Source organism: Haplochromis burtoni, unplaced genomic scaffold, assembly GCF_018398535.1.
Source record: "Haplochromis burtoni strain Fernald_Lab_line unplaced genomic scaffold, NCSU_Asbu1 Contig_34, whole genome shotgun sequence".
NCBI classification, from domain to species: Eukaryota; Metazoa; Chordata; class Actinopteri; order Cichliformes; family Cichlidae; genus Haplochromis; species Haplochromis burtoni.
This window is the reverse complement of record NW_024582395.1, coordinates 2688057-2711170: the sequence shown is the minus strand read 5'-3', so window position 1 is coordinate 2711170 and position 23114 is coordinate 2688057. Positions and strand designations below refer to the sequence as shown.

The 23114-nt window shown below is 39.8% G+C and overlaps 1 protein-coding gene across 1 annotated transcript; it reads right to left on the bottom strand.

Annotated features, from left to right (window-relative positions):
* Nucleotides 1-93: 93 nt before the first annotated feature.
* On the bottom strand, nt 94-18694 carry lifra (LIF receptor subunit alpha a). Its single transcript, XM_014332595.2, has 18 exons — nt 18519-18694; nt 10364-10583; nt 10062-10198; nt 9596-9749; nt 9098-9376; nt 8819-8948; nt 7778-7920; nt 7496-7644; nt 7187-7340; nt 6872-6936; nt 6351-6582; nt 5931-6116; nt 4923-5024; nt 4619-4765; nt 4291-4440; nt 4020-4113; nt 3781-3847; nt 94-3633 (listed from the first exon to the last, which is right to left on the bottom strand). The coding sequence occupies exons 2-18, from the start codon at nt 10470-10472 to the stop codon at nt 2944-2946; spliced, it is 2988 nt and encodes a 995-aa protein (XP_014188081.1). The 5' UTR covers nt 10473-10583; nt 18519-18694; the 3' UTR covers nt 94-2943.
* Between the last annotated feature and the right edge of the window lie 4420 nt (nt 18695-23114).

The following is a 23114-nucleotide window of genomic DNA, read 5'->3' as shown; positions in this document are numbered from 1 at the left end:
AATAATAGCACACTGGGCACGTTGATTATGGTTAAAATGTTTATTAAAAAAAAAATATGGAAAAAAAAAAAGAACCACGCCGACAAACTAACAGCCAGACAAGTCATTTTATTGCATTGAAACAAATAGTATACCATTTTGTGTTAGTAGTGTTAACATTTATTTTTTCCACTCGGACAAAATGTAGTGTTTTCATTCAATAAAATGAACGGATAAAATAATCTGCTAGATATCACGAATTTAAGAACAATTTCCTGAAATAAGGTACTTTTTTTAAATGCACAATACTTTCAGTCCTGTTGTCATGCAGAACACGAAGTGTTAGTTTCCAAGCCATATGGCAACATAAACGAGAAGTTTACAAGCCACTGTTTTGTTGTGATATTTTAGATAGCATGCATCAATTTCACAAAGACATCCGAGGCCAACGAGGAAGATGTGTAAAGCAGCAAGTTTACACTGGTATACAAAGCACATATTCAAAAATTCTACAGTGTAAACACTCATTAAAAATGAAGATGAACCTCAGAAAACAGCGGAAACTTTAAAGAAAAATTGCTCGTCTGCAGCTGCAATGAAGAGATCTCTAGCCTTACATACACTTTGTCTGGCAAAGCGAATCTCCTATGGTAAGATAGCAATGCAAAGCGGAGTAAGCTTAAAAAAAAAAAAGAAAAAGAAAAAACAGGATCACAATTCTTATTCACTTTATATACAACAAATATATATTTCAAATCTGACTGTTTGAATTTTCCTCTCATTAACTAAATAGAGGGAATATAATGCCATTTTATATAAAACATCAGGAGATTTTGATTGCAAGAAAGTAAGGGGAAAACAGAAAATCACACTTATGTACAGTTTGTTGCATTAATAATAAGATTTCCAGGACAATAAAAAGGTGCCAGTCTGTTGATCAAAATCAACATAAGTCCTGTAACACACTGTAACTTATAACCTTCGAAGCACTGCTTGTTTTTAAAAAAAAAAAAAAAGCAAGCTTCGAAGGAACAGAATATGCAGCCATGTTTAAATACTCAGAGTTACATCCCCTCTTTAAAATAATCTTGGAAGATGATGATCTCCTATACTGAAAGTGGCTTATTCAGTACTGATGCAAGCTGTCGCCTCATAAATCAAAATTCAGAGCAGTTTTCTGAGAGAAAGAAAGGGGGGATACAATTTTCTCAGTAGTCAAAGAGGACTGACTGCCTGCCTGTTATCAGTTCGTCTGTGAAGACAGAGTTAAAGTTCGTTTACGTCATGATTCACGTCACAGTAGGTTTGCTTAAAGCTTGTTGGCTGGAGGCACTGAGAAACAACAGACCACATCTGCCGTGCGGGCAAGCCCTGGCCTGACTCTAAAAGAAGAAAAGAAAACAATACATCTTGCTTATTGTGTCAAATTATAAGCTTTCTATACTCATTTGTATTCAATGAGCATTTCTAGTCATTATCTATCATTTCTCTCCTTTGGTCCCTTTATCTAACCATAGAATTTAAAAGGCGGCATATATATATATTATTATAAAACATTTGTTTAAATGTACTGCAGACCAAAAGACAGTAAACACATAAACACAGCCTACCAAAATGATATTAAGTTCTTGTGCAGAACTCTCTAAAGAAACCAAAGAAATCTTCGCAATCCACACCGACACACCGAGAAGCCATAGCACTCACTAAAACTGATGACAAATGACATCTCCTGTACATTAAACTAAAGTGTGGGTGGGATCCAGATACTGAAATACAGTGCACTTTCAGTCAATTCTGAATCACATTAGCGTAAGACATTGTTAACAGCAACATTTATGAGTAATAAGGCAATGTGTGAAATTTGATGGTGCAAAGCATTGGAAGCGTTGAATTTTGAAAACGTTGATTACCCACCCAACTAACTCGCATCAGTTAAAAATGTATAATATCAATCATCATCTCGGAGGATAATACAAGTATCAGCCTGACCGTGAAATCCGTTTCGTGGCAAAAAACCCCCAAAAAACAAATGAAAAAATAAAAATAAACTCTACTGGTAATGAAGGCAAAACAGAAGGCAAGAAAACATTACATATTAGTGTGTTTGTTCATTATAATACATCACTTTGTATTCATGTTTTTAGCTTATAACAGTGTATATCCGATGGGTTTATCACCCATATATTTCCAGACCATAATACAAAGCACCACACCCACATCTGTGTAAACTAAAGATGATTCTCATCAATAAGTGCATAGTTCCACTGATATCTCCCTGTTTCAACAGTTATTTGTGAACTGTAAATCACATGTGAGAGGACTTGAGCTTCAGTCCTGTAGCTGTCTCAAAGCAGGTAAGATTAAACCAATGGTGGAACAGCAGAAGACATGAACAATTAAAACTGCTCCTTTCCTAAAAGGTACTTATAAAGTATTTTCAGGCGCCATTATAAAGTTTGAAGCTGTGCTGCATTCAGTTTTTCTCTGTAGTGTAGTAAAGCTTACATCACCAAAAGAAAGAAAGGAAGAAAGAAAGGTAAGCACACTAAACACAGGAAATGCCATTTGGAAATGCCCATCACACAAAGTCACAGATCAGACACCGGGTCTCCAGAGGGTGCATATATAGTATGGTAGAAAGAGGAGAGGTATGAACAAATCATTTGAGGAGTTTTGCTGCCATGATAGAAATGTTTTGATTTATAAATATACAGATTTATATTCATAATCCAAGGACGAGAAAATAACAAGACACATTTCTACGTGTTTGGCATAAACGTCAGAAAATGACTTATTAACTGCTGCTGTCGAAATGCAACAATCATGTAGTGCTACATCAGAAGGGATACTTAGCTAGACTATGTGGCTTAGCCTTGCGATACATGACACTGGTAACAGTAATGATGAAAATAGTTTCACATTAAACCCCCTGACCTGGCGACTAGTACTGAGAGAGAGATGATCTCATGGTTTTGTTGATGACAGCAGGTTTGTGAGCCAGGATGCTGCTGAAGACGACAGCTGTCGTTTCTCCCCTGTGTTCTCCTCTCCATCCGGGAGAAGGAATTGAGTGGAAGCAACAGAGGTAGGGGATCCCAGTGAAGGTGCCAGGCTGCCCATTTCTGCAGCATCCACGGGGGAGTCCAACTGCCAGGAGCCCTGGGGCTTGTAGCCCCCAGAACAGGCAGCCTGTGGCTCTAGGAAAGACTCAGGTGAAGGCAGGTCCATGTCATCACTTGGGGCTCTAGGTTGCATCTGAGGTCGATAGCCTCCTCCTCCTGAGCTGACCGACCGATCAAGCTGGGGTTGGTGGCACTCGGAAGAACCCTGTGGATCCAGCTGGAGGACCAAAGAAGACCCTGAGGTCTGGATCCCTGTGTATGTCACATCGGTGTGAGCTGAACTCATAGACGATATAGAAGAAGCAGACGAGTCTGGGAAACGTGGCCTTATGGGACGCTCATCTACCATTTGGTTATAGTAGCGTAATGACGTTGGTTCATCTGTGTCAACTGACTCATCTCCTATTCCCTGCCCTGCATCATCCTCATCTTCCTCAGGAATGGCAACAAGCATATCTTTAATACAATCATACTCAGGTGTTTCTACAACACACACCATGCTGTGGGGAGATGGCTTCACGTCCAACAGACCCTGAAAGAGACAAAGAGTCAGTTAAATATAGTTTCACAAGACAGCATAAAAAAATAACACATAAAAAACAGGGAATGAGCTTTTGTAATCACAAAGGAAGCACAAGGAAGTTTCTAAGGATCATACTGGATTAAGCTAATACTGTACCCGTGTCCTGGGCCAATCACTGGGAAGCTTGGGCTCTGGAATATCTGGATAGAATGCCTTCTTTACCCTGGTAGGAGCAGAATTTTAATTTTAACATTTAGAATATCAAGTGCCTGAATAATAATAATAATTATAAAAAAAAGATGCTCTGCATTGCTGCCTTGAATTATAAAATCATCTCTTGCATACATGCAAACAAGAGAGAAAGACTAGCAAAAATAGCAGCACAACAGTCTTACCACTTCCTTTTCTTGTAGCAAGTGAAAGTGACGATGGCCAGTAATAAAGTTACAAGCCCCAAAGAAGTCAAGATCTCCAAGATGAGCCAATCAGCTGTCAGGATAGGACAAAGAGTATTAGAAATGCTACACTACCAATTTACCTACATCTAAGTACAAATTATGCTATCGATACATATATACATACACACATAAATGCATGCATCATACATGAGAATCTTTAATAATGCTGACAGACTGACATAATAAATAAAACTAGGTATTTACGTACTGTAGGGCTCTATTGTTACAGTGGCAGTGGTGCCTGTGTTCTCCCCTGCTGCAGTGTAGGCCTTGACAGTAAATTTGAAGGTCCCCTTAATGAAACCCTTTGCAAAATCCTTTGCTGTGTAGCTCATCGTTTCTGGATCAGACACATTCTCTGTTCAAAGGGTAATGAATGAGTAAGGAGAGAAAAGAAGAAGAAAAGTATTAACCAGAAGCAAAATGCACACATTGTGATGAACTGCAAAATCATAATTATTCATGATCTTTATCCTTTTAAAGTATCATACTGTAACAGTTTTATTGGTTAAACAGGAGGAGAATCATAAATATACCTAGTAGTTTGAACTGGTAACCAGTGCTGTTGTAAATATTGTAGCCCAGGAGGAAGCCTCTTCTGTTCACCAGTGGAATCTCTTTCCAGGTGAGAAGAACATCAGCGTTCTGCTGACTGGCTGACAGAGTCAAAGCAACAGAAGGGACTGTGGAAACCACAAAAGGTGGGAAAAGGTTGGAGGAGCATGGCGAGAAGGAGAAAAGTTGTCCGCGATTAAAACACACAGCGCCATTTTTTTTGTTTATTTGCTTGTTTGTTTGTTTTTTTAAAGATAAGCTTTCAGTGTGCAGCGGTATCCCTACCCAGCTCCTGCATGTATCCCTGCCAGCGCTTCAACAGTTCCCTGGCATCTGAGGAGCAGCTGTACAAGGACAAGTTGTATCTCACACCTGGCTGGAACGTAGCTGATGACAGAGAAACAGATTATTGTGCGTTATGCAACACAATTTAAAATTCGACAGCCCCTTTCAGTGGAGTTATTTGAGGTAACTGAGGTTGTTGTAAGCTGAAAATCGTATTAATATCTTAAACCTCTTTCTGACGTGTACTCTCTCCTGTTAATCTGAATGTGACCTCTCCATATCAGAATGCACGCTCTGACCACTTTTCCATAAACCTCGAGCAAAGCACATTTTACACAAACAGTTTTAGCACAAGAGTGACTACTTGCAGTCACAAGACTGCAACTGCACGGGTGTCCCTCCAACATCTTGAGTTTCCCAGCTCATTAAAACCTATCAGTGTTTTGGAGAATGTCTAAACAAACCATTGCCACGAGATACATGCTTTCAGTCACAGTACCAGTGACAGGTCAGATTAGCAAGTTAACAATTCATCACATAGTTGCAGCTTCCTGAATCCATCAGTAACAAAGTTTGAGAGTTGTGTATCTAGCACAAGAGCAGTAAGTTTAACAAATTATCCTGCAAGAGACACGGAGACGAGATTGATTGCAAGCAAACACTTGATGTGTAATTCACTTCAATCAGGTGAGCAATTACATACAGTTAGATTTTAATAATTGCCAACACATAATAATACAACACATAATACTGTAGTAACACTGTAGTAATACTGTCAGTAATTTTGCCTCCTATCAATGCTGTTGGCTGTTTTGAATGGAGCTAACTAGAAAACAGCAATATTATCTATTCCGTGTCTGAAAAGACCTGAAATTACTATACACAGTCAAGAATAATACTAACAGAAAGACAACAAAGTTTGTACCAACAATCAAAACACATACAGCACAGTGCTAAAATCCACTGAAATCAATGCTCCGTTTTCACAGGCTGACAGTTGTTGCATACCTGACTCAATGGAAACATTAGTGGTTCCAGCAGGCAACTTAATCCACTCTACAGGGCAGTCTTGTGGGCAGAAGGCATCAAGCCACTCTACCACATATCCACAGGTGGCATTGGCATTGTTTTCCCAGAACAGGGGAAAACCTTGGTCTGTATAAACTATCCTGGGCGCAGCAAGGGGTTCCACACCTGGAAGGATGAAAACAAGCTTAGCAATGTAGAAGCCACATCTATTCACTGTTTCTACACAACAGAGTGCTACTTTAGGGTTTTAACAACGACGCATGTTATACGAGTGAAAGCAGACGCTAAAACACCAGAAAGTTCTCCTTAGAAGCTGCCAGCAATGTCACATTAGGTCAAGTGTGCTGTTGAAATATAAGATAAACATCTCACACACACTCTCTTTCCACTTTCACATACTTGTCAAATGTACTCTTGCAGGTGGAGAAGATCCCGCATTATTCCTTGCAGTTACTTTTGCTACGACGCTGCCGTTATTGCTGAAGAAAGCGATTTCTGTGAGGTTGACTGGCATGGACCAATTATTCGGTGGCAAGGTTACAGCCGGCGCAAGTGCTCGATTTTCTTCAAGACTCCAAAGGAAAACTTCATATTGTGTCAGTTTACCGTGGCTCTGTCTTCGTGTTAGAGGCTAAAGGAGATCGGGAAAGAAATGATATTAAATCGCTTTCTTCTTATTGGGGTACATTTCATGGTACATTAAACAGTGACCTGTGTCAAAGTGGTAAAACGAAACAGGATAACGAATGAAAATGCACATGTTACTTGTCTGTGCATTATAGCTGTAGTCAACATGATGAATCTGTGCTCTTTCCAATTATACATGCATAAAGCAAATTGTCTAAAATGACCATGTAAATCTAAAACAGCTCAAGTCAAAGATGAAAGAAGAAAAAAAAAAAAAAAAAAGGACACATTACCTTCCAAACAACCTTCCCGGTGTTATCTGTGTTCAACCATATCCAAGCATCTGGGGTATCGGGAACTGAGAAAAGTCAAAAACATACAAACGTTATGTTACATTTCAGAGACTCTAGTCCTATAGAAATGAGGACTTCAAATATCCAGTATTTAGCAACAAATTTACTTCCTAGATTTCCTTAAAGTTGAATTAATTCAGGCAGACACCCAACAATTAATCACTAAAAAATTACTGATTGATAAAATTAGGAAATAATAAACACTTGAATCCCTAATTCTGCCAAAATAAGCAACACCACAAATAAATAATTTACCATAGGTTTTAGTTTTGAAGGAAGACAGTTTGCTCCAGTTTCCCCACTTCCAGAAATTCTGCTGGGCACCGCAGCGGACTTTAACACTGTAGTGCTCATCAGGATACAGGTCCGACAGAAACACAGACCTCAGACCCACACCAGAGAAAACACGCTGGAAACAGACATTCGATTTTATAAGCACGAATGAGAAAACATCCTACATGACCTCGCATTTCTTGAGGGCAATGTGGTAGGATGCAGTCCTAGAAGAATCAAAGTGATGATGTCTGACATATTGCACAACATACACAAGCGCAGACTTCTCACCTTTATTAGTTTTTCGTCCTCTGTTGCGGTGATCTCAACCTGGCAGACAAGTGCCAAGGAAGAATAACTGTCGTACTTCCAATGCCACGACAAAGAGGCATTCCAGGCATCGGCAACGACGCTCAGCAGATCTGGCGCCACTGGACACACTGAGGAGGAAGAAAGATTCAACAACATCAGAAAAGGAAAAAAGTATTTTTTAGATATTTTTGATTTCTATATGTCTGTTTTACCAGAAGAGTATGTGCAGTGATGGAGAGAAGCTAAGGTTGAGCCACCTACCTCTGTGACTGAGTTCAGCAGTGTCCGTGAGGCTGTACTGGCCGAGAAGATTCTTAGCTACCAGTGTCCAGTTACCCTCCCATGTGTCGAAAGTACAGGTTGCTTCTTTCTGTCCCACATCTTGGTTGACCTCACTGCAGTCCCTAAAAAAAACAAACAAAAAAAAACAAAAAACACAAAAAAAGGCATAAAAAATTAGATTTGCTGTAAGTATAGCAATTCACAATAAAATGTAATCACTTCAAATTGTCTTTCTAACATATAGAAAAGGCACAGAATGAAAAACATTTTGGCCAGCGTTCAAGCTATTCCTGTAAAAGGCTTGGAAGTGTGCCAATCTGCTATCAAATGGACTCACAGAGGCAAGTGGTCTCTTTGCCTAAGTGTTTTATATTTCTCGTCTTCCTCTCTCAGCTAGTTTTTTTTTCCCGTACAAAAAAAGGATTTTTAGAGAAAGGCAGAGAAACTGTCATAAATAATATAAACACGTTGTTCAAATACAAACTAAGTGTGACCCGATGATGGCTAAAAGCAAAGTCTTGGACATAAAAGCTGAAAGGGCTTTCACATCTAATTTTTTAAAACAATTTTCTGTTTTCTTTCCATCCTGGGTTCATAGCATTTTTATCTGGAAGAAAACTGCAGGCACGGTACTGTGGAGAGCATCATCGCAGCTCTTCACTGAAAAAGTTCTGCCTATAATCATGCAGGTAATGCCAGTTGATGAGCAGCACACGTGTACATTTTATATATGTTATTCTTGCCTGAGGAGAGAGGTTTAAGGCACTGCAGTTGGACCCTTTTGCTTCTGTGACCTACTGGACAAATCATTTTTGTGCTCACACTGGATAAAAAGCTTTAGGTGGCAAAAAAGAAACATCCAACGTGCGGTTTGGACAGGTTTGGACGGATGTAGGATTGTTTGAAAAATACAGGTAAAGGTTCCCTGTAATGTCCATGTATTCTAGAACCTGCAGATGTTTTCTGTGAATGAGTGATTGTACAGTTCTACTGTTCCCTTTTGTGAGTGAGACTGCGTACCTGTTGTTCACAAAGTAGCGAGTTCCTCGTTGACTGCCATACAAGTGAGTGTCTCGTCCTTTACCCCACTGGCACACAGCTGATCTTAAGTCATGAGTCTCACATTTAAAATCAATGGGCAGTGGTGGATCTGGGGATGTGGGCAGAAAAAAATAAAAAATCTCAGTCACATTTTTAGAGTCGTAAATATTAAAAGATATAAATGAATGTATTTTTCTGCCATGCCCAAAACATTAACCCAGATTAGATCTAAACATATTTCAAACGTGTTTATCTTACATCCAACAAACACAACGGTTCCATACAGTTTTTCCTTGTCTTCTGGCAAACAAAGCATGTTGCTCCCTGACTGGCGAGAGGCCACCAGATTAAACACTGTAGTGGAATAGGTCCGCCTGCTCAGTCGTGTCACGCTCGTGGTGTTCCCGTCGTACTTTAGCTTATCTAAGACCATCCCTTCATCCAAAATGCAACAGAAGGTGATGTTGGCCCCCACAGGTAAAACTTTGTCCTGGGGAAATACCTTAACTCTCTGCTCACTATTGGGGTGATCATTTCCTGAAATAGAAAACAGATCGAGAGAGAATAAAAAAAAAAAATTGAGTTAAGAGAGTAGTAAGGTGTAAAAAGACACTGATATACACAAGGCAAATATTTTAGGAGGTATACATTTTAAAAGAATGAGGCCTTAATGAGAACATGCCAACAGGATACTAACTGGGTACTTAGGTTTTAACTAATTACTGATGGTCTATAATATACATCCGTGCCACTGACCTTGAAGTGTCTCAGTCTGACTCCATTCACTTGTAGTGTGCCCATCTCTTGAGCGGATTTTGACTGACAGGGAGGTACACTCCAGGGGGTTAACTGAAGTCCACGTCCACTGGTGCAGACCACTCACCTTATTCACTGTCGGAGAGACTGTCTCCTACAGAACATACACAGAATGCACAGTTAAAACAAGTAACTGGTGAAATATTGCGACCGTCATAGAGAAGAAATCACCTACTTAGTGCACACAAAACCTAAAGTTCACGTAAAATCAAAGCAATCACTACAGGAAAATATGCAGCACAAGATAACGATTCCCTTTTGAAAAAAAAAAAAATACTATACAAATACCAAAGATGATTTTCAAAACAATGTTACCAGTACAGCAAATCTTCCTACACTCATAATTACTACAATTGCTTTAAAATTCCATGACAAAACAAGTTCGTAGAAAATGAAGTGCTCTTACATAGAAGACAGTTTCATTGAATTCAGTTCTTAGAATGATGAGGTCAAAGGTCGTCGCGCCTCCTCCCAACCAGGATATGGAGAGTTCCTGTGTGTACCAGTTAGGAGACAGCGTCACCCGCTGAGGTACTGTAAGGCCTGGGGGGGGAAAAATTCCATCAGGGTTTAGTGATTAAAGGACACACAGTTTAACTCTAAATGGCTTCTTAGAATTAAAGAAACCTTCAACATTAGATGAGTTCAGCAGAGCAGAATATCCGATTTATTAAAGTTAAGGTTTCCTTCACGTGTTTCAGTTCTTACCAGTATCTGCATGAGTGTGTGAAGCGGAAAACCCCAGGACAATCCACAGGAGCCAGACAAAGCCACTGCTAATAAGCTTTGAGGTGGGAGTGAGACTTAAGTGAGCCATTTTTATCTACTGGCCAAGCGTCCGCTTACAGATCCTGATGAAGTGATGGTCCTCTTCACTACACTACCGTGTTAAAACATCCTGAGAGGCAAAACCTATACAGAGGAAGGCCTGTGGAAAAACCCAGAAGAGTTCAAAACAACGATAAATGTATCATGTATCATGTTAAAACATAGATATTATTAAAAAAAGAAAATAACAGCCTGGCTGTGAAAAAAATAATGCTAATGACCGAGAGTTACTTGGGGACACTGTGAAGCTGTCCGGGTTGAAGTCATGTAAACATAATGTTTTTTCCATGAAAATATTCTGGCACGCAGTGTTTTTAAGAAATGTTCTTTAGGTTTGTTTCTGACACTGCTGGGTTCACTGGGGACCAATGTGTTGAACTGACTTCAATTTTTGCAATACCTCACTGCAAGCTGCCATTCTTATGTTACTTCTTGCCAAAGCCAGATGTACAACTGCCAAGAAAAGTCAACCGTAAGGAGAAAAAAAAAAAAAACCCAAAAACTTCGCCGTGGCAGCTGTTTAAGCACACACATCACACACACTGGTTATGAAAATCCTCCTGTTCCTGGTATTTGGGTTATCCTGTACTTGTCCTCCTCTTAAAGGTCCTAGTTTTTTATTTTTTCTAAGCCGTTTTGGAGGGTTTTGATTTAACACTGCTCCTATCAACCGGACTTATGAACAATCAGAAAGATACAGGCAAACTGGATACAAAGACAACTGTGGCACCAGCATTGCAGGTTCTTTTGGCTGCCGGACGTATCTGCATGTTTGATTTGGCACAGACTTTATGCCTGACGCCCTTCCTGACACAAACCTCCCACTTACCCAGGCTTGGAACCAGCACTACCAGTACACTAGCTTTGAACGCCCCAAGGCTGACTCTGTGTCTCCTCCCGGTTTCGAAATGAGGATCTTTTGCACACGTTATCCACAGCACCATACAGCCCCACAGCTGTGGGTCAGACAAGACAAGAACATGTATGCATGCAGCTGGAACTTTTTGTGCATTTAACAGGTGCTCTACATATAATCTTGCATTGCTTGACCCTACAGATTAAAGCCACTGACTAAAATCATTGTGCAATATAAAAGATTGATGTAGCTATGGCAACATTACCAGTTAGTCCTGTCTTGAGGCTTTGAGCTGAGCTTTGTGGGCATTACGACTTAGCCACTGTGGGCCAATGTGTGCTCACACAAAGTGAGTTATGAATCAGAAAGCAGGTCCACCCTAAAGCACGCCCTACTTTATCCCCTTTTTTATTCTAACAATTTAATAAATGATCTTTAGGTTGTATTAAATAAAACTTTAAACTACGGGCTGAGACTATAAAACCACTGGGGAGGTATTTACTGAGATCATGGATAAAATGAGCCAACGGGTCATTTTTCCATTCATCTCTATACAAACAGACAGACCTCCAACCTATGTCCAACTTTTATATATAGTCTATGATAGACGAGCACATTTAACTATTCCTACCAGGACTTTGGGTTAATTGAAAGTAATGTAAGCTGAGTAGACACACTTGCATGTAAAGGCAGCTGGCAGCAGTGTAGATCGAGCTGAAGATAACTTGTACAACAACGCAGAGCTATCTTTTCCAGGGAAATATCAACCCAACCATTTATTTTCACTAAATGGAATGTCAGAGTGTATTCAATTCTAATGTCAACAAAACTCCTTCCACAGGTACTGCCAGTCAAAAATCTGTACCACCTCGGCCTGCTCACCGTCTGTTTGGCTGCCCTCTAAAACCACACAAATCGTTCACAGCTGTTATGGTAAACCACAGCTGCACTCAAATACTCTGCAACTTTTTGGGATTTTGAATTCTACTTTTTTACTTTTTTGTTAAATTGTGTAATACATTACATTTCAGTTTGACCCCTGACCTCCCTGTAACTTACAGGACTTCACTGTTGCCAACTTAGCAGCTTTGTTAATAGATCTGGCAAGCGTTCCTAGTCCCTATTGAAAAATTGACAGCGGTGCTGTCATCAAGAGTGATGTTCACATCCCCATTGCACTCTACCAGGCTCAGAGCAGACACAGGCCTGCGCTGCAGAGTACGACACATTCTGCTGCTTCTAAATTTGTCTTTGAGTGACGATTTTCTTTTTCTCAGCTAATCAGACATGAATCTTTCCACCCACTGACCAAAGCTTATTGTAGATTGCTATCAAATATGCAAGTACATAAATTGGTATTCTAGATAGCTCTACAGCAAACAGCTTATTCATTCTGCTAGATAAAACTGCCAGTTTGTCTGGCAGAAGCAGCTTAAGAAGAATGAGACAGGCATTTATCATTTCACAACATGTGAGAACAAAAATATTTTTTGCACCCTCTTTAAAATATGATTAAATACATAAAAATACTTGCAAACATAAACTTTAAGTCGTGACTCATGTATGATGTACATTGGGTGCCTGATTTTCTTCTAAAGTTAGATAATTTAACACAAAATGTGTCGCAGTGCACAGGGACGGAATAATCGAGTCTTAACCCCGATGAACCTGCATGTGGTTGTGTACGCATATAAATCTCAGTTCTTGTGTGTTGAACCATCACTGACATTTGCAGTTCATCTGGTTTCCCTCGAGACAGGCTGGGGCAGGCCTCAAACGTCTCTTTAGCTTGACTAAAACACGCCTCTGAAAAACAACCAAGCCCTTTGCAGCAATAACGTGACATGTTTCAAATAGATGAGCAAACAATTCCTGCCAAAACCTTAAGCCTCGTTGCCAAATAAGTGATCCTATCAGTACTCCATAGTGACATTGAGTATGACCGTGCAGCATCATGCGGATATATTTTTAGATGGCTGTTTCATTAATTCATGACGTGGCCCACTGCAAACTTTGCAAATACCACAAGAGTACGAGAGCTACTGGATTTCATAACTCTTTTCTGTCAAGGACAGATTCAACATAAGATAAGAAAAAGATTTTATTTATTCTGGCAGAGGGAATAAATTAGAACAAATTTATAATCTGCTTCAAATCTTGAAAGCCTTGTGTTTGTTTCTTAACACTACAGTTCTTTGTTAAAGCTATAGGCTATGGCAGTCATTAACTGAAACATCAATCTACACAGTAGACCAGCAGTCAGTGGATTTAAAGATCAGTTTTTTTCTTTTGACTCCTAAAGTAGTTACAGATATCTTCATGTTTGTTTGTTGGCTGTGATTTAGACATGACACGTGAATAAATAAACCTCGCGGTCATCGATCTAGTTCTTTCTGCATGCATAGCAATTGCATTTTCCTTTCTAAGCAGCTGCTTCTTCTGCATTCAAAAAGCACACTAAACCCAGCAGTATTAATGTGATTTATTTAATGGGACTTTCTGCAGAGCTGGCTATAGCAGTTGAAAAATCTTCTGTTTTTTTCCTGCCATTAAAGTGCACTTCACATGAAATTCAGAGGAACTGTTCAATATAAATACAGCTGAGTGGAGTCAGTCTATTACACATTTTTGTGCTTGCACCAAAGCAACAGTTTTATTCCATGTTTTGTGGTTTCCCACGTGAGAGGGCATTCTCCTTTCTTTGAGGATTATTTTTCCAAATTTTCACACCATGTTGAAATGTTTTACAAGCCCCAACACAATTCTTTGAGCCTCAGGGTACAAGACAAAAACAACAGCAATTTCTCTTTTTAAACAGGCTGCACTGATGGGAAGTGAGGGCATTGGGGGGGGGGGGTGTCTGTACATTCTGGGAAATCTCATCCAAGAAACTGATAGCTAAAAATGCACATCAGCACACAAATCAATACCTCTCTGCTGAGCTCTGGCTCTTGTCTTTGGAGCAGTGATGAATGTGACCACAAACAACAAAAACCCCAAGGATGTTGTTACTTAAAAACTAAGCCTAAACCTCATCTGTATGCCTGCAGTAACCCTATTTTAGGAAAGCGCACACTCACCTCAAAGACAACACCGTGACTTCAAGCTTGCCACCTCTTTCCACACCACAGTTTGCTCCCGGCTGTATATGCAGCTGTGTAAAGAGGCTCTGAAAAGCCATGAAGATTGTCCAGGTATACTCCCACGCAAAATACCACAGGCAGGACTGACTGTCAAATGAAGCTACCATTTCTAAGAATCCAAAGTACAGGAGAGATGTACTCCAGTTACTGGTACTTTAGGGACTGCGCCATAAACACAGTTACTGGCATGTCCATGGCAAGAATCAGTACATCTATGTATACATGAGAGCCCATCTGGGAATTTACATGCGGCGTCTGACGAGCTGTAGATTGTAACTGATCTGTGATTATAGTAAATGACAAATGTTTGTCCACAGAGACCTATTAAAACTTGGTGATTACTAACTGATACTACTAACTGTAGTGGCCTTGATAGGTCAAAAGCACTGCAACGTAGCAAAACACACAAAAAAAGAAAAGTGCTGCAAAAGCAAGCAAAACAGAACTGATTAAAACACAACAGAAAGAGAAAAAACATAGAAAAGCTCATAAAAAGCCTCACAAAACACAAAGGAAGTGTTTTTGGGGAGATAAGCTAACAGTCATAGCAAACCATGCAAATAAAACACAAATTAACTTGCATCATTTTCTCCCTCACAGCAGAATTAGTATGTTTTGGGCTAATTTCCATTCTTTTTTTTGTGTATTTTGCAGCATTTTTCTATTTGCTGGTGTTTTTCTAAGTTGCAGTGTGTTTGATCTTTCAGGGCCACCATAACTGACTCTTTTAACTCTAGTGTCAAACTAAAACACAAGAACCGAGAAAAGTATGAAGATAAACTGTTATTGCTATGTGATTCTTATTGATGCTACAATCAAGGCCAGGAGACAAAATAAAACTGAACAAAAACTGAAAACTAAACTGAAAAAGAAGACCGAGACAGAATTACCTGTGCTTGGACAGAAACACCTCAAAATATTACAAAAATCTTATTGTCTATATACATAAATATTATGATGAATTACACTTTAATCTGCCTCAGGCGATGGGAGATACTTTGTGGTTGTGTGATTTCTGCCCTTGTTCATTTGCACAAATGACCTTACATTACAGACTGGAAAGAGCAATGAGGCCCTGTGACTGATAGTATTATCTTTAGCCAAATGTGGAGGCAATCTTTGCGTGTGTTCCAGCCTGCAGTCAGCAGAGCTGTCATTGCTTTTTAATACAGCGGGACCAAAGAAATGAACAATCAGTGAAACACAAGCCATTGTATTTGAGCCTGCGCCCCTATCCACACCACCACACTGTGCAGCTGTGTAAAGCCACGTTTAGGGGAAAGCCATGGAAAATATCCAAGTGTACTTCCATACACCATGCAGGACTGGCTGCTGATGTGATGCAACTATTTCTCCAACACGTCGTACATCAAATTGTTAAAATGTCAATTAATATTCAAACACCCATTTCCCATGTCTAGTGCTTCAGGGAGTTCACAAGTCACAAATAATACAAACAGTTACTGACAGACACAAAGTTAGGTGCTTGTTTTCCCCCAAGGTTTTGTTTGTATGTGTCTTGGCTAGTGCACTTGTCCTTTGCCCAGGGGAGTTAATAATTAAACCTTGTTTTTATTTCATATGACACAAAGTAATAATAAGACTATTATAGTTACAAGTTTCCAGATTCCAACAATATTTTTCCCCACACCAACAGAACATGAGAAATGCTTTTCACGGTAAGAGTAACAGTTATTAACCTGTCTCCTGTAAATGTACCAAAAGACATCCTGACGTTTAAAGATCATATAAAGGAATCGTTGTTCCCACTAGAACTGAGACCAGGACGAAAATAAAAATGAATGAGAGCCAAAGCCAAAATTACACCAAACCACCACTGCTTTAAGCTAAAAAGCAACTACTCAAGCAAAACATTACAAAAAGCTTAGAAAAATACCACACCTACCTAAATAGATGTAACTTTGTTTGATAAACCTTTTATATGCTGCAATGTTTTGTCAGTAAGCATTTTGCCCCAGGTAGCGGACTATATTGCATGAGCTTATCATTTTTATGTCTGCTCATATGTACATAGAGATGCATACTATTTGAACAAAAGGCAATCAAAACCTTTGATGAGATTTTCCTTTGCCGAATCCAGGGAAACAGTTGTCTGCCTGTTCTCAGCCTACGCTCAGCAAAGCTGCCATTACTCTGTCATACAGTGACCACTGTGACCAAAGAAGTAAGCACTGAGTGGCTCTATGTAGCTGAGGTGACATTTTGAAACACGAGCTAAAGCTTCAGCTACTTATGTCCGACCTTTAAATGGGAAGAGGGGAAGACCGGATGCTTGTTGGAGAATAAGTGAAAACAGGGAAAGTTACCAAATGAATGTCCGTGTGAACTGTCGGTGCTCTGACCTCAGTGGAAAGAAGACATTGAGTCCTCTGTGTGTGTATGTGTGTGTGTGTGTGTAGCTTTTGGATGTCAACCACAAGGCATTTCCTTCCTTCCCTATTCCCTGTAGTTCTTTATGGATGAAAATGCTAATCTAAAAAAACAACTGGAAGTGAGTACAGCTCACTTCATATAATTTGTTTTTACATTTTTGCTTCCTAGCTTCTGACTTAAGCCAAATAAACACACACTGTCTACAGCTTAAATCAAGCAAGCCAAAAAGAGAACTACGCAAACTAGCAGTAGGTTAGCTTCTAGCGGAAACAACCAAGTGACCATTTGCAAAGCAAACATACCAACAGGGGACCTATTGTCCTCCCAGTTAGGGGTAGGTGAAACATATTTTTCCAGATTGTTATGGTGTCTGCTGCTTGTATGTCCCATGTTGAGTCATAAAACTACTAGACTACATGATGCAATAATGTATCTATTTTTATTAAATCCATCAGAATTTAATAAAAGTAATGTACGAAGAGGATACAGAAGATAACTCTTATTACTACTACTGAAAAGATGAAGAAGTTAAAAATAACAGGGTGACAGCTTTCTGTTAGGTTTGAACAAATAGATATAAATAAATAAAATGCAACAAGGGATCATTTGCCTCACTTGTCATGTGCAGATACTTTAACACTTATGAAGGATCGCCTGCTGATTCACTGGCACCTTAATTGTGCGCTGCCTGTATCCCTGCTTTTAGGTGTTACAAATGGTATGAACTGTTGCCTGTAATATTAAGCAGCTACTGGGTAGGGTATGATAGAGTATGATAAAATACCCACCCAGGGTTTTGTAAGAACATGCTGTATGTTCCCAGATAGGGGATCTCTTTACCTGTCTGTGCATATTTTTTTATCTGTTCACAGTTTAGTTTCAAAATGAACATGGACCTAATTTCCCTCGGGATGAATAAAGTATTCTGATTCTGATTCTGACCTGTTTTATACCAAGAGACACAAGATAGAGACACAAATACCCAATCCATACTGCAACACACCGACTACCTGATTAAGAAACTGACCTCTCAATCTGTAAACCATAATCCCATAATTACAAAATATACATTATCACCATACACAGTTCAAATTTGTGGGTCCCAAATACACAGCAAAACAATCAAAAGCTCTAACCGTCATCCATTTATTCGTTTTTAAACTATTATGACTGGATATGTAAAGCGCTTTGTGGTCCTTAGGGACCAGTAAAGCGCTATATAAATACAGGCCATTTACCATTTACCATTATGTGAATTTGTGGCTGATTCAGTTTAACAGACCAGCCCAACTGCACCATCACAGGACGGACAGTTTGCATCATTAGCATTAGCAAGTGAGAAGCATGGGGAATACCGCAACAGCAAACGCATCTTTAAAAACGCACACACTGTAATTATATTAAACTACACGGTAACTAAATATGAACTGTTTTTCATTTTCCCTTGACTTCTTAACAATAGTTTTAATGATAATAACAGGGGATAAAGTCAGCCGACAGTCATTGTAAAGTCACTTAGAAGCCACCCACCACACACACGCAGACAGGCCACCGATATTTGGAAAACACTGTTAGCTGGAGTAGCTGCCCTAAACGAACTATCGCTAGCAGGACGTCCGAACACAAATAACAGCGAAATTACCTCTGATGTGACGAGAACTGGTTTTCGTTGATGTTTCGGATATATATTCAATTAATCCTGCTCCTTAATGACGTGATAAATAATTAAAGAGCCACGATATCTTCTCGATCCAGCCGCTGTCCCTGCCGTGCTGTTGGACCGTGCCCAGTGACTCCCGAGTGGGTTGGGATTACTGGAATACAGCGAACCGCGAGTAGACGTCTGGACTAGCCAATAGGATTCTTGTAACCTGCAGTTCACACAGGGAGAGGGCGTTGTCGTGCCGCGTTCAGGACACACAGGACAAACCCGAGAAAACAACTACTCTGTGATGTTATGTGAAATCCCTGTTTTTTCAACTTACAGCAAATTGAATTGATTTATTGTTTATTTATTTTCAATTTGCGCGTGTGTCATGTGGTTCCAAAGACATCCATATAACACTTTTTAAACATTTTGTTTAAACTGATGAAAATGTTTTTGTTGTTGTTTTTTAATACAAAATCAAAAGCCCAACCCTTTTGGGCGTTTTATGTTTTTTAAGTAAAAAAAATGAAGAATAGAGAGAAAAAGCATATAAAACCAGATTAAACACAAGAAATATAACCCCAAAAAAACAGAGTTTTTTTTTAAAGTGTACATTTTTTAAGCATTTCTTTTATTTTTCCACAAATTTCAGTCATTTGAAATAATAGGCTAAATGTTGTACTAAAACAAAATTCTTCCACTTATTGTTTCATTCTCTTTGCTTTAGTTATCTGTTAGATTGGACCAGAGCTTAGTCCAAATAGACTGATTGAACATAGTTTAGAAAAAGGAGACCTTTAGACCTGCGAGGTCAAAAAATTCACACTGGATGTCAGGACAAGGTATGAAGCCCAGGAGCTCTCTGTAGAAAACTGTGACAGAGCTCTCAGAAGCGTAAGGGATGGATAAAGAATGAGAATCCTTTCAGGGATAGTGATGGTAGTATCATGGCATGGGCACGCTTCTCAGCACCAGAGACTGGTTAAAAATGAGGAAGCCAGACGCAATCCTTAAAGAAAGTCTTTCCGCCAGAAAACAAATGACCTTTGATTTTTGTGATTGTTAAACTTGACAAAGGTAACCCGAAAGCATACAACCAACACAACATGGAATTAGTGCTGGCAAAAGTCTCAGATTCGCCCTGCGTGACCCACCGAAAAAAGAAAATCATAAATCCCATTCAAACAATTCAAAAGCAAAAGCAAAACTGTAACGAAATCCAAATGCATTCTAGAAAGTTCTAAAGTGAGAGACTGAAGACTACTGTAAAGTAGTTTTAATTTTCAATACAAAAAAGGAAAAAAGAAAATCTTTGTTATATTGTTCTGTGCAGACTGATGGACAGAAATGCTGATTTTATCCATTTATCATCACAAAAAGTGTAATAATAAATGTGTATTTTAAGGCAGTGGTATAGAATTATTAGGAATTATTAAGAATGTAGAAAAACAATCTCTTCAGTCTGTTCTCTACAAAAACCTGGAAAATAATGTCAAGATCTTGGCGCTGTGGGTGGCACACCACTTTTGGGGTTTTTTTCTTTTGCAGTCTTCTCACAATCGACTACCAGATGTTTAATGATGTTGATATGTGTACATTACTGTATAAGGGAGTTAAATTTGCCAAAAGTGTCTAAACAGAACAGGCTGGTTTATGGAAACAGCAGGAAAATGTTTATCTCCTGGTTATTGGTTTGGCAACCTTGGGTGTGGTTCTCGAAATTCTAAGTCTGGAGTTTGTAGGAAAAAAAATACATTTAGCAAGTGTTTATTCTGTTGACTGCTTTTAATGTGAATATAGAGTGTTTACGGTAAGTTCTTCCCCATCTCCTGTTTCTCCAGCTTCTGTGGGTGATGAATCACTGGCACTTCTAATTCATTTACAACTTAGCTTTATCTGCTTTCACCAGTTAGGAAACCACAAATGGATGTTGTCTGGAAAAATGCCACACCATTTTAAATGCTTAAGTATTCAGCCTCTCGCCTCTAAGTAGGCGTTCTTTCCGTCCCTCACTCGCTCTTTCCCTTTGTCTGATTTCAGTGGTAGTTTCAGGTGTGTCAGTGGGTTGCCATGGTATTGCCTTCCATTGCTGCAAGTTCATATACTTGTTTTCAATGCCACCATGACAGCAGATTAAAGGATCTACTACGTTAATCAATAAGACTAGTTCATCTGACCGTCCTGTTAAATTTTTTGACCTGGCTGACCTCTGCCTCTGAGCCACTCCACCTCTTGGTGACTGCATTTTCTGGAGGCCACTTTGAGCCACCTGTGGCTCTGCCTTTCTCTCCTTACTTCCCCTGTTGGTTCAACCTGGTAATACCAAGGCACACAGCTCTTTTTCTCTGTTGTGTGTCCACATTTAGCTTCCTCTTATGCTTAAAAATTCCCCGTGTGGGTGTGTTTGTTAAAATTGTTTAAACTATAAGTAACAATTGCATCTATTTTTAAAACAGAATATATATGGGAAACTATATTTCAACAAGTCTCTTTCATCATTAGAGGACCTTTCATGCTTACAGAAGTTTGCCTATAGACTTCCAAACAATACACTTAACTCAGTTGCAAGCATTCAACCTAAAGTTTAGAAAGATAAAATCATTACTTTCACTAAATACATTTTAAATCAACCTTCTTTTGTCAATGTGAGTAGTTTTTCAGTGTTATTTATAAATACATTTATGTTGCGTTAAGTTAAATGTGCCGAAATTACTGATTTTTTTTTTTTTTAACGGTTGGTAAGGTCTACTTGGGAAGCAAGTGCCAAGAAGGAATAGCTCTCCTACTCACTCTGTGATACCACAGTGGCATTCCAGGCATTAGCAACAGTGTTCAACTTAACTGGCACCACTGGACACGCTAAGGGGAAAGGGTGTTTTGACAACATCATAAAACAAAAGTTTATATATATATATATATATATATATATATTTAAGTTTTATATTTATTTTTACCATCACTACATGTGCAGTGTTGGTGAGACGTTTGCGACTGAATTCAGCAGAATCACTGCCAAGACAGAGAGGATTCACAGCTACTGGTGTACACTGGTCTAAAATACAGGTTGCCTCTTTGTGTCCCTTCTGTGGGTTGACCACAGAACAGTTTCTACAAACAAAACAAAAAACACAAAAAACAACAACTCAAAGTGCAGACTCTAACTGTCAAAGCAGCCAAACTTAAGTCTCATGTTTCATTCATAAATAATGTACATTATGCTGTGGCGATTATATATATTTCATCTCTTGCCCACCAATGCCCCCAGTAGCCCAATTCTGAACTGGGTGCCCCGGTTCCTCAACACCTGACACAGACCTTGTTGATCCGGGCAACATCCGAGCTGATATGACTTCATATTTCTGTCTCTCGCTCATGTCTGCGGTAGGTAGGTAGGCTTGGTTAGCATGGGCGGGTCTAGTCTAGGACCCTTACTGGATACAGACACCCCCAGATGGGAATCGAACTTGCGACGCCCTCTCCAGAGGCGTGTAGTCGTACGTACATGGTATACGGACTGGTTCTTATATAGCGCTTTTCTACTCTGTCTGAGCACTCAAAGCACTTTATACAACTAATTCATTCACCCAATCACACACATTCACTCCTTCTAAACTCTTAAGTGCTCTATCTAACAATCATACACATTCATACTCTGATGGATGCATTGCAGAGCAACATGGGGTTAGTATCTTGCCCAAGGATATTTGGCATGCAGACTGGAGCAAACTGGGATCAAACCACCGACCTTCTGGTTAATGGCTGAGCTGCTCTACCACCTGAGCTACAGCAACCCCTACATGCTAAGTGGAAAGAAGGAGGCTGGGGACAAGTGAGTGTCAGTACCACAGTCCATGATGATGCAGCGAACATCCACGAATACATCAGGAAGATGACCCCAACTAACCGCGTGCTCAGTGAATACCTCAGGCAGCAGAAACCCAAGAAAGAGGAGGAAGAGGAGAAACCATCATGGAAGGACAACCCCCTGCACGGTATGTACCACCGGCAGATAGAGGAGGTGGCTGACATCCAGAAATCCTGCCAATGGCTGGACGAAGCTGGAATAAAGGACATCACACCAGGCAAGACCCCATATGAAGGCTGTGTAAAAATGCCCCTGAGACAATTCAGCACATAACAGCAGGGCGCAAGATGCTAGCAGGCAGGGCATACCTGGAACGGCATAACTAAGTGGCCGGCAAAATGGTGATGGCTAAGCAACCAGATATACTGGTGGTAGACAAGTGGAAGAAGAGAGCCGTAGTGATAGATGTAGCGGTTCTAAATGACAGCAACATCAGAAAGAAGGAACACTAGAAACTCGAGAAGTACCAAGGGCTCAGAGAAGAGCTGGAGAAGATGTGGAGGGTGAAGGTAACAGTGGTCCCAACGGTAATCGGAGCACTAGGTGTGGTGATTCCTAAGCTAGGGGATTGGCTCCAACATATTCCAGGAACAACATCTGGACAAAGATGTCGGGACCCTGGCTTGAATAAAAGCGTTAGCGCAGTTAGCTCGTTAACGTGTTGGCCGTCTAGCCCCACGCAGGGGTAGCTCGTTAACGGAGATTTGCCGTGTTGTGGCGTTAAC

Excerpts from the sequence above, each read along its gene's own strand:
- lifra (XM_014332595.2), bottom strand. The coding sequence starts at position 10,472 with ATGGCTCACTTAAGTCTCACTCCCACCTCAAAGCTTATTAGCAGTGGC. Across the intron at positions 6,117-6,350 it reads TGCAAGAGTACATTTGACAA|GTGTGGAACCCCTTGCTGCG; the intron begins GTATGTGAAAGT and ends TCATCCTTCCAG. Across the intron at positions 4,114-4,290 it reads TGTAACAATAGAGCCCTACA|CTGATTGGCTCATCTTGGAG; the intron begins GTACGTAAATAC and ends CTATCCTGACAG.